Source organism: Alnus glutinosa, chromosome 10, assembly GCF_958979055.1.
Source record: "Alnus glutinosa chromosome 10, dhAlnGlut1.1, whole genome shotgun sequence".
Classification (NCBI taxonomy): domain Eukaryota; kingdom Viridiplantae; phylum Streptophyta; class Magnoliopsida; order Fagales; family Betulaceae; genus Alnus; species Alnus glutinosa.
Window position 1 is genome coordinate 4821994 of NC_084895.1, and position 17527 is coordinate 4839520.

At 31.3% G+C, this 17527-nt stretch overlaps 1 protein-coding gene across 1 annotated transcript; it reads right to left on the reverse strand.

Annotated features, from left to right (window-relative positions):
* Positions 1–8615: 8615 nt before the first annotated feature.
* Positions 8616–16764, reverse strand: LOC133880414 (NADH--cytochrome b5 reductase 1-like). Its single transcript, XM_062319363.1, has 9 exons — positions 16605–16764; positions 15396–15537; positions 13797–13887; positions 13644–13721; positions 11863–11943; positions 11597–11686; positions 9808–9873; positions 8903–8989; positions 8616–8806 (listed from the first exon to the last, which is right to left on the reverse strand). The coding sequence occupies exons 1-9, from the start codon at positions 16723–16725 to the stop codon at positions 8714–8716; spliced, it is 849 nt and encodes a 282-aa protein (XP_062175347.1). The 5' UTR covers positions 16726–16764; the 3' UTR covers positions 8616–8713.
* Positions 16765–17527: the final 763 nt, after the last annotated feature.

The window sequence follows — 17527 nt, forward strand, 5'->3', positions numbered from 1 at the left end:
AACTCTTTTTTTTGCCTATTTTATAAAAACCATGATTAAATCGAATGAAAACGTGATTTGGATCGCAAATTTTGGATAAAGATTTTATTAAAATTAGTCAATAGATTCGGTATGCAATATTTTAAGATCAACTTTTAGTTTATGTGGCTTTTTTATATTTTTCCCTAATATATATATATATACATACAATGACGGCAAGACCTTGTCGGCTCAACTTTGCGGGATATTTATTAAATGCTTATGTGATATGTAGCATTATTTATATTAATAAATAACAAAGAACATTATGGAAGTTGATATGGAAACTAATGTCTTATTTGGTTTGCGGAATAGCTATTCCATTAAGAAAAGGAATAGCTATTCCTATGAATAGAAGCCCATCGGTGGTAGCCCAGGTCACCCCCAAATGCATCGAGGGTGGTCGCAATGAATGTTCAGCCAACCACACTATTCATGCAGTTTTTTTTTTTTTCTTTTAAAAAAAAAAAGTTTGAGAGAAAATAAAAAATAATGTAAGTGTTTTTTTTTTTTTTTTTTTTTTTTTTTTTTTTTTTTTTAAAAAAAATTTATTCTCTGCTACCGCCGAAGGTTGCTAGAGATTTCCGGTTGCGGTTGGATTCTTGCTAAAGGTAGCTGGATTCTGGCCTAAATTCACTAGATTTCAGCACCGAAAGTCGTCGAAATCTACCACCGATGTTTTCTGGAAGTTGCTAATTGTCTTTTGCCGTCATCGGCATTTGCCTTCCGTTGCTATTTTTCATATGAACCAAATGCACTAAAATGCTTTCAACCGACGAAGATAATTTTTTAAAAACATTTTACATCAAAATAAAGGGAGCTTAAATACTTTTTACATCAGAAAAATGTTTTACGAAGTTTTATTTCCATGTTTTAGACATTTTTTAGGAATTTGTAAAATGAGAATTACTGAGGAGTAGCATATTAAGTAGAATTGATTTAATATATTTTTTTTTCCCTAAGAAGAACTAAATTAGGAGTGTTTTTTATTTTCTGTTCTTTCTGACATAATTTTTAATTCTTTTTCGAAATATGCGTTTAGTAGTATTTAAATTGACCTGTCTCTCATCTCTACTTATTTGTCCTTTCTTCGTCTTAACCAACCTTTCATCAATATGGGAATCTTCTTTTTCAATGCAGAGTTTGTTCCAAAAATAAAAACAAATAAAATAAAATAAAAACTACACCTGCTCTCCATCCGGTCGCATTCGCCGTGGTTGGTGCACTTACCTTGGCAGATTCATACCTATATCTCACCCCGTTATACTGAGCTGATATAGTTGTCAGCCTTTGGATTTTCTTTATTCTTTTAAAAAGGTTGATCCAAAGAGTAACAAACATTGCCACATCATTTCAGTAGGATTTGAGTATAGCATATAGCATTAGTAAAGTCAAATAGTGTCAAACTAAGGAGGTACCCATCCAAGTGAGTGAGACTTACTAAAAAAGAAAAATAACGAGGAGAGTAAGTTACACATAAACCCTTTTGAGTAATTATAAATACTCAATTCACATCTCACTCTCATCCCACTAGGTTAATATATCAATACCCATCAATCCTTAAATTTTTTTCATTTATTTTTTTAATAAAGGCTGATAAGAACTGTCATATCAACCCAATAAGATGAGAGTGATATGGGAATTGAGTATCGAACATTACTCCTAAAATAGGATTTGATTAAGGCAATAATTATCTATTCGCTAATGCTCTTAAGAGAGACCCAAAAAGAATAAAAGAGAAAATTAAGGGGTAATAGTGGTAATGGCTAAACTGTGGTCGAGTTGATAGTGTTCCCATGTGTGGAAGGGAGCAACAATTGACAGAAATATTTTACAAATTAAGTTGCAAGAGTTTCTACAACTCAACCTCTAAAAAATATAAGGGTCCACAACAATTTTTGAAATTATGTGAATTCAAATTGTTTCTTGCATTGAGCAGAGTAAAAAATGCTATCTATTAACTTGGGAGTTGAAGTTGCAAAGTTACCCCACCATAGTATCTCTCAGCATTAAAGAAACAATAGAATGGAAAGGAATGGAACAAAAGGGCATTGGTTAGAGAAGGGAGAAACCAAAACAAGTTTGAGAAAATAGGAAGATACGACATGAAAGATTCATATGTTCTTCAAATCATCATACATCGGGGGAAAATACACTTTACATTCCCCCGCGCGGAAGTATGACCACTTTTGTGTTTCAACCTCCAAAGTTTAAAAAGTGACATCCAACCCCTATAAACTACCAAAATGTGATAAGTTAGCCTATCTATTAAGTTTTTTTGTCATTTTAGACAAAATGTAAATCATGTGCATTGCACGTGATCTAAAATTTCAAAAATGACCCTAGGAAAAAGATACTTTACCCCCAAAATATGATGATTTTAATGTTTTAGCATCTAAAGTTAAAAAAATGACATGCGACCCCCAAAAATTACTAAACTATAAAATATTATCCCCTCTATTAAGTTTTTTCGTCTTTTTAGATGGAATGTCAGTCACGTGCATTGCAGGTGACTTCTAACCATCTAAACTCCCAAAAATACCCATGGGGTAAGGTAAAATATATATATTTTTTTTGACAAAAAAGGTGGTTCGGCCACCCTCAAATGGACAAATGGGGGTGGCCGAAAAACCACCCTTAAATGGTTTGGGAGTGGCTCAGTCACCCTTGTTTGGCAGAACTATGGATAAAGAACCACCCCCACAATTCATGAGGTTGTTTGGCCACCCTAAAATGACAAAATGGAAGAATCGGGATGGCCGAAACCATCCTTAAATGGTTTGGGGGTGGCTTGGTTATCCCTATTTGGTCAAACTAGGATGAAGAACCACCACAATCCATGGGGTGGTTTGGCCACCAACAAATGGCCAAATGAGTGTAGTTTCGACCACCCTCTGATTAGTTGAGGGTGGCCAAGCCTCCCCTCATTTAGCCATTTGGGGGTGACCGAACCACCCCCAATGATCATGGGGTGGTTGAGCTACCTCCAATTTTTATTTTTATTTTTTGGATTTTTTCATTCTATTTTATTTTTAACACTTTAGTACTTTACCCTATAGAGCATTTTTACAACACAAATGACTAACATTACATCCAAAAAAAAAAGACTTAATAGTAAGCCAACTTGTCATAGTATGGTAGTTCAAAAGTTATCATACTTCCGAACAGCCTGGGGGGAAGTGTGTGTGTGGGGAGGGCTAAAATGTACTTTTCTCTCATACATTTAAATACATTGTCTTGATATGTGTATTTATTTTATTTTTTTTAATAAACATGATCGACCTTCTTTTTTTCTTAATGTATACTATTTATATATCATTCTCATCAAATTATTTTGTTATTTGTGAAATTGTTTTTTAGGGACAGCTTCAGATATTCTAAAGGAGTTGAGATCCCGTTCTACATATATATAAAAGAAAAAAAAAATAAATGAGAAGTACACATAACATAACCCATTTATTGTCACTGTCCTCACAAACTATCAATTATGTTAGTCTTCCCATCCCCCCCAAATCTCCCTTAAACTATCGAAAAATGTCAATGTCCCCCCTAATGACAAAAACACCATTTATAAAATTATTAATTTTTTTTAATAAAAAACTAATTTTTTTCAAAATACATATATAAAATAATAAAAATAAATTAAAATAAATAAATAAATAAAGGTTTTTTTTTTTTAAAAAAAAAAATCAGTTAGTTTTTAATTTTTTTTTTTAACTTTTCGTTCTTTTTCTTTTTTTAATTTTCTTTTCTTTTCCTTTTTATCTTAATTTTTAAATTTTCTTTTTCTAATTTTTTTTTTAAAAAAGCTTTTTTATTTTTTTTTAGTTTTAGTTTTTCTTTTTCAAATTTATAAGGACATTTTTGTCTTATTGAAAAAAATTTATGGTCATTTATGTCTTTTTGTTGATCTTAGACTCTTAGGGGGGACATTGACATATTTTGGTGGTTTGAGATGGGATATTAACACAACTAGCTCGTAACCCGTGCTATGCGCGGGATTCTTCTATATAATTTAGTTTAATAATAATAATAAAAAAAAAATGGAAGAAGAGAAGCATAGAAAATATAGATAAAAAAATGAAAACTGAAAAACACTAATATAATATAATAGGGACAAAAATTTCTTATAAGAAATTTTCTACAACTCACATTTTAAAAAGACACATATCCTTTAAACATGTGAGAAGCACATGCTTTTTTATTGATGCTATTTTTTTTTCGTACATACTATTTAAATAACATATGTTTCTCACATGCCAAATGACATATGTCAATCTTATATGTGGATCGTAAGAAATTTTCTACAAACCGGTTTGTAGGAAATTTCTGTTCATATAATAGTGTTATCTTTTTTATATTACACAAAGTAATAAAAAACTACTTAATAAACATAATACGCTAAAAAATCATCATACCCCGTATAAAAAACAACCATAGGAAACTCTTTCTCACCATCATTTTCTTGAATTTAATGTAAAATTTACAAAAGATAAAATAAGCAATTTGAATGAAAAATAATATATTAATTACATAAAAAAAAATAAAAAAAAAAATAAAAGAAGAAAAAGAATAAGAAAATGAGAGAAAATGAAATAAGAGAACCATAGAAAATATAGACAAAAAAAATGAAAAATGAAAAATAACAATAGAATAAATTAAAGTTTTATTTTCCATATATTTTTCTGGTTCATATGAAACCTTGAAAATCAATATTGTCTATCAATTAAGCACATTAACAATGTGCATTATACATTGAAAAAAAAAAAAATCAATGAACAATATAAATTAAAAAATCGTCATACCTCGTACTCAAAACAACAATTAATGTAAACTCTCTCTCTCCATGGTTTCCTTGAATTCAATGTAAAATTTAGAAAAGGAAAAAGAAAAAAAAAAAAAAAAAAAAAAAAAAAAAAAGAAAAAGAAAAAAGAAAAGAAAAGGAAACTACGGTTAGATAGATATTTTTTAGTTCGACCATCATTCTTATATATAGCGTAAAAGAAACTACTTTTCCAACAAAAAAATAATAATAATGTAAATTATCAATGCAAAAATAAGGATAGAAAATCAAATCAGAAAAACAGAAGCATATAAAATAAATACAAACATATTATTTACAATTTTATTGAACACAGCCCCGACAAACTTGAAAGGCAAACTAAAAAAAAAAAAGGCTATAGCAGTATTACAAACAAAAAGGTTCCAACAATAGCAAAAACTCCGCTCTCTTTACTTTGAGCACCACTCTCCGGTAATGTAAACAACATTGCAGTTTTGCATAGCCACAAACCATTACTTCTCCATATATTTATTTGAGAAAGCGAGAGATATTAGAGTGACTTTTGACATTTCCCAAAGAAAAAAAAAAAAACTGACATTTGACTCTTTGAGATTTAGTTTGTAACGGACATTTAGTGGGAGGGGAAGCAGTATTGGAGTAAAAGATTTTACTTGAAGGAAGAGAGAGAGAGGTAGAAATTACTGAGAATTTAATGACAACAAAATTAAATGTTTCTATTCATTTTCTATTCAATGGAAGAGATTTGATTAGGAATATTAAACGCACCGTTTATTTCACTTGAAATATATGGAGCAGTTCAATTTTACTCTTTTTTTTTTTTTTTCCTCTCTTTGCTTTGAGCACCACTCTCTGGTAATGTAAACAACATTGCAGTTTTGCATAACCACAAACCATTACTTCTCCATATATTTATTTGAGAAAGCCATAGATATTGGAGTGACTTTTGACATTTTCCAAAGAAAAAAAAAACTGACATTTGACTCTTTGAGGTTTAGTTTGTAACGGACATTTAATAAGAGGGAAAACGGTATTGGAGTAAAAAATTTTACTTAAAGGAAGAGAGAGAGAGAGAGAGAGAGAGAGAGAGGTAGAAATTAGTGAGAATTTAATGACAACAAAATTAAATGTTTCAATTCAATAGAAGAGATTTGATTAGGAATATTAAATGCACCGTTTATTTCACTTGAAATACATGGAGCAGTTCAATTTTACTTTTTTTTTTTTTTTTTTTTTTTTTTTTTTAGTTTTACTTAAAGGAAGAGAAAGAGGTAGAAATTAGTGAGGATTTAATGACAAAAAAAATTTGACGTTTCTATTCATTTTTTATTCAATATAAGATAGTTAATTAGTCATATTAAATGCACCATTTATTTACTTGAAATACACAGACTGGTTTAGTTTTACTTAAATTACCAGTTTTTTACTCAAATGGCCGGTTCAATATTTAAAAAGTATGGATTTATGTCACGTGTCCTAATTCTAGGCCAACTCTAAGTTGGAACTCGGCTTTTAAATATATTCATTTTTTATTTAATATAAGATAGTTAATTAGTCATATTAAATGCACCATTTATTTACTTGAAATACACAGACTGGTTTAGTTTTACTTAAATTACCAGTTTTTTACTCAAATGGCCGGTTCAATATTTAAAAAGTATGGATTTATGTCACGTGTCCTAATTCTAGGCCAACTCTAAGTTGGAACTCGGCTTTTAAATATATATGATATAATATGATATGTTTCAATAAAAATAAAATCCATATAATTTTGAACATTAAAAAAAGAAAAAAAAAACATTTCAAATTTAATGCTTAATTAACTCTTTAGTGTTTTAAAAGCATTTATATTCCTTTTGTGTACAATAATCAAATAAAATTTTACATTTTTTGACTTTCAAAAGCAGAATAACACTTGCAAAAAATAATAGAAAATCGTAAAAATCACATAAAAGAAAAACAATCATCTCATAAAACATTTAAATGAATTAATACATAAGGCCTTTATTTTTAGTTTAATTCATGTAAATTAAAACATGTTAAAATATTTGTTCACATAGGTGTAGTTTAGAATGAAAATAAGTATGAAAAAGAAAAATAGTAAGAAGAAAACCACGATTTTGATTATCAAAATATAGAATAGAAAATTAGTAGGAATTCTTTTTAATGTTGGTGTGATACCTATTATATTCCAATCCTATATAATTCTAAACATTCGAAAAAGCAAATGAACAAAAAAAAAAAATCTCATAAACATTCAAATGAAGAATTGTTCAATCACAAATTTCAAATCCATATAATTTTGAAAATTAAAAAAAAAAATCAAATTTAATGCTTAATTAACTCTTTAGTGTTTTAAAAGCATTTATATTCCTTTTGTGCACAACAATCAAATAAAATTTTGCATTTTTTGACAGTGAAAATCGTAAAAATCACATAAAAGAAAAACAAATATCTCATAAAACATTTAAATGAATTAATATATAAGACCCTTATTTTTAGTTTAATTCATATAAATTAAATGAACAAAAAAAATCTCATAAACATTCAAATGAAGAATTGTTCAATCATAAATTTCACAAACAAAATGGAAACATATTTAGATTTCAACCAAAAATATAAAAATACCAAATTGTCATACTTAAATCATTAATTAAGAGAGAGAAGCTACTTGTATCATTAATAGAGAGAGAGAGAGAGAGAGAGAGAGAGATTAAATAGACCGGTTATATTTAGATTTCAACCAAAAATATAAAAATACCAAAGAGTCATACTTAAATCATTAATTGAGAGAGAGACTACTTGTATCATTAATAGAGAGAGAGAGAGAGAGAGAGAGAGAGAGAGAGAAAGTGAGAGATTAAATAGATAGATTATATTTAGATTTCAACCAAAAATATAAAAATACCAAAAAGTCATACTTATATCATTAATTGAGAGAGAGAGAGAGAGAGGCTACTTGTATCATTAATAGAGAGAGAGGGAGAGATTAAATAGACCGGTTCAATTTTATTTAAAAGACCGGTTCAGTATTTAAATGACCGGTTTAGTCAATAAAAAGTATGGGTTCATGCCACGTGTCACTATTCTATGTCATTCTAAGGAAAAACTCAGCTTTTATATATATATATATATATATATATATATATATATATATATATGATATATGATATGATAGAGAGAGAGAGAGATTAAATAGACCGATTATATTTAGATTTCAACCAAAAATATAAAAATACCAAAGAGTCATACTTAAATCATTAATTGAGAGAGAGAGAGAGGCTACTTGTATCATTAATAGAGAGAGAGAGAGAGAGAGAGAAAGGGAGAGATTAAATAGACCGGTTATATTTAGATTTCAACCAAAAATATAAAAATACCAAAGAGTCATACTTATATCATTAATTGAGAGAGAGAGGCTACTTGTATCATTAATAGAGAGAGAGGGAAAGATTAAATTGACCGGTTCAATTTTATTTAAAAGACCGGTTTAGTCAATAAAAAGTATGAGTTCATGCCACGTGTCACTATTCTATGCCATTCTAAGGAAAAACTCGGCTTTTATATATATATATGATATGATTAGTAGTTTGGGAGTGTATGTGTACTTTTATCTATAAAAAAAACAAATACCGAAAAATAAATAAATAAACAAACATGGTCTTGATAGGTGTAATTTTTTTTTTTTTTTTTAAATAAACGCCATTGGCCTTCTTTTTTTCTTAATGTATACTATATATTTATCATTCTTAACAAATTATTTTGTTATTTTGTGAAATTGTTTTTTTAGGGACAGCTTCAAATGCTTTGAAGGAATTTAGATCCAGTTCTACATATATAAAAAAACACATACTGAAAAAAGAAAGAAAAAAAAAAGGACAAGTATTAATAAATTAGAACTCGAACTGCATCCTTAATGTATATCCAAGCGCATTCAGGTGAGCTGCCATAGCCTTGTTCATGGCTGGTGGGCCGCACCTCAGTATCTGCAAACAATCAGTTTTAAGCTCAATGAATTGTGATTCTACTAAACAAACAATTCAAGTGGCATGACATTTTGGAATTAAATATTTTATACCAACCTGAATATCTTTGGCTGGTGCGGGGCAATGAGTTTGAATCATTTCCTTGGATACAAATCCAGTGCCACCATTCCATGGCACAGGAGGCTGGCAATAATGGGTTAGAGTGAGTATCAGTGATAAACATTTTGCTACTAACGACTAAGCTATGAAAGGAAATATAAATGTTAACTAAAATGGGGCAAGATGTATAATTTTTCCTTTTACTTCCTCGGGGCAGGGTGTAAGCATTGAAGGTCTCATACTCATCCTCCAATTGGATAATTTGTTGCAAATTTCAGATGAGTCAGCAGACATTTTGGAATGGAGGCTCATAGAACTGCTGAAATGGAGGCCCATGGCCTCAGACGTAATTTTCATTGGCCTACACTAGTAGCCCAAGGGAATGGGGAACTGTTGATATTCTATTGATATCAACCCTTCCCAAGAAAGCAGTATCCGTTGAGCATCCAAGAAAGGCAAAAATTACCAAAGTCAAGGGCAGATCACAAAGGAAAATCTCTAGCATGATCGACGATTCGACAGACAAAAGCAAGGGATTAATTGATGACAATTCCCTTACTCAAACACACGACCAAAACAAGACTTAGCCTATATAAGGCCAAGAGGAGACTAGGCTTGGATATGCTCTACTATTCTCATATATCTCTTTTAAGCTCATTTTCCCCTCATTTTGTTACTGACTATAGCACTGGAGGTGGTGCCATCACCCCAACAGCGCGCCACTCTGACCCTTTGTTGTCTTGCAAGATTCTTGTGTTGTGGGCTAAATGTGCGTAGTCATTTTATTAACACATTTGACACATATACACGCTAAGTGGATATCTTTGACTAGTGTTACCTAAAGCACCGAAAAATAAGAGGAAAAAGAAATTTAAAAGAAATGTCGTAGCAAATGAACCGACCTGATTCAAAACATAATAGACTTTGAAGCGGCTAGGAAATTTGCTAGCGAAGGCATCTAGCTCTTCCTGCAGAAAGTCCAGAACAAATCCATTCCCATCAATAGTACATCAGATAAAACAGAAGTTGAAGACTTTCTGTATTACAATAAAGTATTGATTTTAATTGAAAATTAGGAGAAAAGCTTTAAAGAAAGAGATCTGACTTTGTCTCATATTGAAAAGAAATAGGAATACTAAGGCCTGCCTATCTATCATAAATAACTTAAAAAGTGAGCCACCATGATGTGTTCTCAGCATGTTTGCCTTACATAGAGACAAAGATATCGGGTAATTTCTTATAGATTTGGTCCATCGTCTTTTATATGTAAGTAAATTGGTTGCAGAAGGAAACATGATTTAGAGACTTTTGAACAGATATAATAGCTACAGCATATACAAAAAATAGATCAGAAAGACCATGTTGTGCATCAAGGCAGTTTTCTTGGACTCTTGGTGATAATTACTTCTTCAGTTCTTCCTAGTATTGAAGTGGAAAAAACTAGAGTTAAACATGCAAAAACCAATGACAAGGATGAAAACTTAAGAAGGCAAAGACAAATCTGCTTTTAAGCTCTGGATTTCATATTGTCACTTATTCAACTAGTAAAGCTAAACAGGCAGGATTTTCATAGATTCCAATGCTGTCAAAGCTCGCAGATTCATTGTCATATTATATATGCATTTTTAAAGATGTTAAAGCTGCTTAATGGAAGCAAAAGGATTGATAACCTCCCCTCAAATGCCAATAGACCAATACTTTTGTGGCCATATGGAGAATGTGAGAAGTTTCTTGTTGGTGTTCAAAGCTCTGTGTGTCTCCTAGGGTTAAGAGGTAGCAGGGCCCGTTCTTAAGCAGTAGATTGGCAATGGGGAGTCAAATTTTTCTTTTCCATGATATTGGCACTCAGACGGACCTCTTATGTAAAAATGTGGTCAAAGAACAATTTTGAGGGTTACTGTCTAAAGTGTTACTTAGCAGGTAGCTGGCACTGACAACCTGCTAGATCTGAAGTTTTGGTTGATGTATAAATGCAAATGCTTAAATTTGCTTATTGATGAAGATTCAGCTGCTTAGGAATCCTCAAATCAGGAGTTTATGTTCAGCTACTTGGTTTGTAGTAATAGGTTCAATTTCTAGAGTTCTTTGTTGGAGAGTCATCTGGTCTCTGAAAACTGTTCCAGGGCACTCTTCTATTGCCTAGTTAACTATTTAAAATAGGGTCTCCACTGAAGACAGTTTGATTTGAGGGGCTATAATGGGATCATTGTCTGCAATATTTGAGGGGATTATTTATGGAAACCAGAAATCACCTTTTTTATGAGTATGTTTCCTGAATGATTTGGAGGAGATTACTACAAAACTGTTTGGTTGAGCTCTATTGGATGTCAAAGGCTTGAAAGGGTCTGGCTTTTATTGTGGTGTTGTTCAACTGGTTTGGAAGGCCTTTTACATATCATATTTGGATGGAAGAGAAAACTCCAGTAATCATATGCAAGTGTGCAAAGATGAAGAGGTTGTAGACAAAGTTACTGTTTCTGATTTAAGATTAAGAGTTGCTTTCTTGCATAAAGATTAATGATTTAGAAATTGTTAAATCACCACTTATCTCAAAAGCTTAAGCTAATAGGAATAGGTAAATTTAATCAATTGAATTAATACTTTAACACTCTCATTTATGTATGTGAAATATTTAATTGAAATGAAGTTACATTTGAAGTACATAAAAGAAAGTGAAGTAAGCCAAATTACCTTCAAGAGAATGTCATCCGCCGTGACGTTGGCATAAATAAGATGCACATTGGTCTTATCTTTTGGGTTTTTTAGTATGGCTTGAATGAGCTGGAGCCCCAAAAGGTGGACAAAGAGACAAAGAAAGAGAAGTAGATATGAGAACCTTGAAACCAGCTAATGCTTGAAAAAAACAAAAAACAAAATAAAAGAACAATAACAATAACCATAAGCAAGAAGAAGTCAGAAGACAAAAGTTCTTGCTTTTTAAAAGCTCACATATGTACCTGAAACATCGGGGTTATGCCAGAGCCACCAGCAAGCATTCCAAAAGCTCGAGCTTGGCCAGGTTTGTATTTAAAATGCCCCTTTCAAGCATGAAAATTTGATATTAAAATGCTCAAACAAAGAAATTAGAAAGTTTAGGTTCTAATGAATGTATTTGTAAACAAAACGTGAAATCCCAACTGTATTTAAGAGACCCCCGGCATGGTATCTTAATTTTAGTTGTTTGGCACTGATCGTGAGAGCATGAAGAACATCTAAGAACATGCGGTTCACATCATACCGAAAACCGTTCTAACAATTTGTAACTGCATTTTGAATGGAAGCTCAGAACCATTAATTTTTCATTGATAAACTATATATAGCAGTGTTATATTATGATTCATATATGTGTTTAAAATACATGTGATTTATAGATTAAACTGAAAGAATTTCTTACAACTTAGTTTGGAAGAAAACTTTGTCTCTCTTAGCATGTGATTATCTCGCTTAACAGTAGTTTAAAATGCATGTGATAATCACATTTTTTTTCTATATAGTGATTCTGTTTCTTATCAAATTGTCATACAGGGGGTGCTTGGTATCAAGGTCAAGATCATGCTTGATTGGGATCCTAAGGGAAAGGTCGGCCCCACCAAGCCCATACCCGATCTGGTTACCATCCACACTCCCAAGGAGGAAGAGGAACACTTCCGGGCCCCGGTGGTGGCAACTGATATTGAGCTCCCAGTGGCTTAATTGCTGTCCGGAATTATTAGAGCCATCCGTGTTATACTTTATTGTCCTGCATATCTAAATTCTGTGGAGTTTTCTTATTGCCAATTTTGGTTTCTAAGGACTTGTGATGGGTTGTTTGATATCTTCTTTTAGGATGTTTCCCTAATTTTGGTATATCTTAAATCACTATTTTTCCTTGGATTTATTTATATTTATTTAATTTATATTTTTTTTTTTATCATTTTCTTATTTTCTTGTTCTTGACAACCATTTTTTCTTTAATTTCATGGCAAAGAACTGACAGATGGCCACTTTGTATTGAAAAATCTAGCACTAGTTAATTGTTGGAAATTTGGTGGCTGCTTTCAGGACCTAATGTTGTTTCGAGTGTTACTAGTTTATTATGACTGGTTTAATTTCAAAGACTGGATTTTCGTGCAAGCAAACGAAAGCGAAATTTATTTCCTATAATTGGCTGTTTGAATTACATGCAATTAGAATAATTCCCAAAAATGAGTTTAAAAAAAAAAAAGCAAGAATAATTCCCAAAGCAGGGTTTGTTTGTTTAGGGTGCGTTTGGGATTGCGATTTCGTAGACAATAAGTGCAATTTTAAATCAAATCGCAGAACATAGATCGTTTGAGAACTGAGTTTTTAAGAATTGCGATTTGAAAACGCAAAAAATCTGCTTTTCAAATCGCAGATAAGATGGTGTTTTTTTGAAAACGCAGAATTTTAAAGGTAAATTCGCGATTTTAAAGGCTAAACTGCGATTTTGCCAAACGCTTAACTGCGTTTTTAAAAATCACTTTTTTCAAATCGCACTTTTTGAAATCGCAAACCCAAACGGACCCTTAGCTCAAAAGGCGTAGAGTATTTTTGGATCAAATAAATTATTATAAATACTAGTGCTGTAATTAAACCTGCATGTATCTCAAACTTCTTCCAGTAACAATGACTGATTGGAAAATTTACTTGACAACATATTTTGAGGAAGAGTAATGTTAGATTTATTGATTACATATATTGCTTAACATGTGATTATCTCCATAAATATACCATGTACCTGGGGGCCTTTAACAGACAGGCAATCACCTTCTTGCATCTCTCTGAAATGGTGGGACATTTTTCCCTCGGGATACATCTTTCACAGGAAAAATCAAATAAGAAACTGAGTTCCAACTGAAAAACATTATGGGAGAGGTGGGACATCACATACCTTTACAACAAATTCAAAGTAACCAACATCAGAGTCCAAAGTGATTGGGGTGTATGGTGCAATGACTTCTTCACCTTTACTGTCCTTTCCCCTGCTTAACTAAATGGAACACAAACTGTTTTTAGTATTATCACTCGTCATTACGACTGTAAATGAACAAGGTCACTCGTGAACAAGCTTGGTTCGGTTAAGCTCCATAAACATATATAGATAATCAAAGGAGAACTTTAAGGTTTTGTTTGTTTCGACATTAAAAGTTTTTTGAAGGTCATTTTTTCAATTTTTCAATATTTGGTACGACCAAAAATCTCAGTCCATTTGAAAACGTTTTCGGCTAACCAAAAACTTTCTTTAATTTCCATTAAATGGTTATCCTTGATCATAATTTCTGAGAAAAAATAAAGAGAGCAAATGAATATATAATTTAATTTTAATATATAATATAAACAATTCTATTATAACAAATAGAATTTACTATAAAGAATAAATAATAAATATATATCTAGATAATAATTTATATTGAATAATATAAAAATAAGAAATAAAAATAATCCCTTTTTTAAAAGGGTTAAATACCTTTCACCCTTATATGGTTTGACAACTTGATTTTTTTTCCTGCCTATGTTTTATTTTGTAAGGCAAATGGTAAAAGAGATGATACATGCTTTCAACTTCCATTCATATATTGACGGAAATCCACGTCAATGCCTTAAAAATACTAACACGTGGTCTATGCTTCATTAAAAATAATAAAAGAAAAGATAGAAAACTAAAAATATTAAAAACATTATAAAAAAATGGATACTTGCACCATTGGTCCCTATAATTACAAATTGATCCCTTGAGTCAAATTCTATTAAAAAATTTAACAGATTCTGTTAAATGCCACGTCAGTGCCACACCAAACCAATAAGATGGCGACACATGTCCATCTGAATAAAAAAATATACATTTTTGAAAAAAGCAAAAAATAAACTTATTAAAAAAAAAAAAAAAAAAAAAAAAAGGTGGGGTGGCCCTAAGGACCTTCTAGGGTGGCCTTTGGCCACCCCTGGACCTTCTAGGGAGGCTGCGGCCACCCCTAAAGGTGGCCGGGGGTGGCCAAGACACCCCCTTCCCTTTTTTGTTTTTGTTTTTTTTTAAAAAAAATTAAGTTTATTTTTTTAATAAATTTATATTTTTTTTATTAAAATGGACATGTGTCGCTATCTATTGATTTGATGTGACGCTGACGTGGCATTTAACAGAATCTGTCAAAAAATTTAACGAAATTTAACTTCAGGAATCGATTTGTAATTATAGTTTACCACAAAGACCTCCCTTGAACTTTTTAAACCATAGGGAGTGATTTGTAATTATGGCATGCTCAAGAACCAATGGTATAATTATCCCTTAAAAAAAAAATAAAAAAATAAAAAAAAAAATAAAAAAAGCCACCCTTATAACTGGTTTGGGGCAGCCAAACTACTCTTATTGACCTTAGTCGTGGTTCGCTGAAAACATTTTGTTGAAAAACATTTTTCTAAAAACATTTTACGTCGAAACAAACGGAGCAAAAACTCCTGAAGTGTAGAAACTAACAGAGGCAGTTACTTGAACCTGCAAAGTACATGTTGTCCGACAGGAAGACCCAATACTGAAGAAGCTGTAGGAAGAGCAAATCTGAACTTTGCAGTATCGTGGCTCAGCCGAGTTTTCTTAACAAGTTTGAATTCAATGAACTTCTTAGGATTTAAGCAACCTAGAAAGACATATCATTCAAGTAATCAGTTTTTGGGCAAACAAGAATTAAGACAATTAGAAAAACAAACAATGAATAATGATTGTTTTGTTTGATAATTTCCATGTTGCACCAGGCATGTACAAAACTACAAAAAAAGCCAGAAAATGAATGTGGAGTTGACAACCTCCAAGAATACGAGAAACAAAGTATAGTGAAAGATCCAAAGGCCGTGCAAAAACATCATAGAATTTATTCACAGGTGTATCCTCCAACAATCTCCTTCATATATGAGTCTTCCATACCAGTATGTTCATATATACTATGAATCCGTTTGAATCTGTGCTTCTAAAAAGTATAATTTAAAAAATGGCGATTTCAAAATGTACGATTTGGATTTAGAAACATGAATCTTAAAAAGGTAGTTAAACGTTTAGTAAAATTGTGATTTGTCCTTTAAAATCGCAGCTTAAAATTAGCATTTAAAGCCGTGTGTTTTTAGAAATGTATCCCCTAGCCTGCAATTTAAAAACGCAAATTGCACTTTTGTTTAAAAACGCAAATTGCACTCCCAAACAACACATTTTTTTTTGTAATTTTGTTTAAAATTGCACTTTTCTCCTAAATATGGACATCGAACCATGAGCTCCCTTGCCTCGTCTAACCCTTCAAATGAGGCCTTAATATAACATGTTGAGACATCATTTAATTTAAAAGTTTTAGCTTAAGAATTTGGGCCTAAATGTCACTAACTACAATACCTTGCACTTGTATTAATGCTTTTAATCAAACAAAACTATTTCATGAAAACCTTATTATAATAATACTCATATAATTCACAAGGGGTAGCTCAATCGGTTGGGGAATACACCTCATGAAGCGGAGGTCACTATTTCGATTCTCCATTCCCCCCTCTTGTGTGGACGTGTCAAAATAATAATAATAATACTCATATAAATTAAACTAAATATCGTCATTTCATTATCAAAGTTTCTTTTCTTTTCTTTTCATTTTTCTTTATTATTTTTTGAAAATGGTATCCCATCAAATATGCCCAGATACAAATATGAGAAGATGCTAAGTCATACCTCTGTTTATGTTGGCGTAATATAAAAAGCCAGCAGAAATGCCAACCAAAGCAAGAGCAACGGCTAGCCCTCGCAGCTCGGCATCGGGTAATTGCATGAACTCAAACGGTAACTTAAACATGTTGAGAGACTGAAAGCTCACCTCAAACGGTAACTTCAACGTTTTTCCAATGGATTACAATTTCATATCATATGGGTGCGTATATATAATTAATTAATTAAATACCTCTTTCCACCTTATGCTTTACTTGTTCTTCTCATTCTTGTCCCTCCCCCCTTTATGGATTCCAAGATTTTTTACCAGGGAATGAAGTAAGGGATCATAAAAAAGGCTTTTTGGGACAAACCCATAAATAAATCAATCATAGCCAATCAGAACTTACATGACATATTTGACAATTATTTTGGGAATTAATTTCCAAAAAAGAAGGAAAAAAAGATTTTGGCCAAATTAAATTAAACCCTAAGCTTAATTTATTCAAAGAAAGATTTTTATAAGATAAATGCTTATTTGCATTCTCACTTAGATCTCTTTTAGAAATTAATTATTGGATCTATGAGACTCTCAGTAAATTTAACAAATCAATTATTGATTTGTAAAAAAGTTGTATGAAAATGAACAATAGATAAACCCAAAAAATAAGGAAAAATATTCTTACACAACAGCATTGCACAACTTGAAAAATATTGTTGTGCACCAATTACTTGTAAAAAATGTAAGGTAGCATATCTCTTTTTATAATGCTGACATGTTGGGTCTTGTGACTCAAATTCTTACAAGTTGATTGTCCTACTAGCACCTATGAGGCAAGTGAATTAAAATATATATATATATATATATATTGGTTTTGTTCCTGCTTCTTTGGGTAAAATTAGTAGAACAATTGGTAGGGTAGGTAACGTATTTTGTCCTAAATAATTGT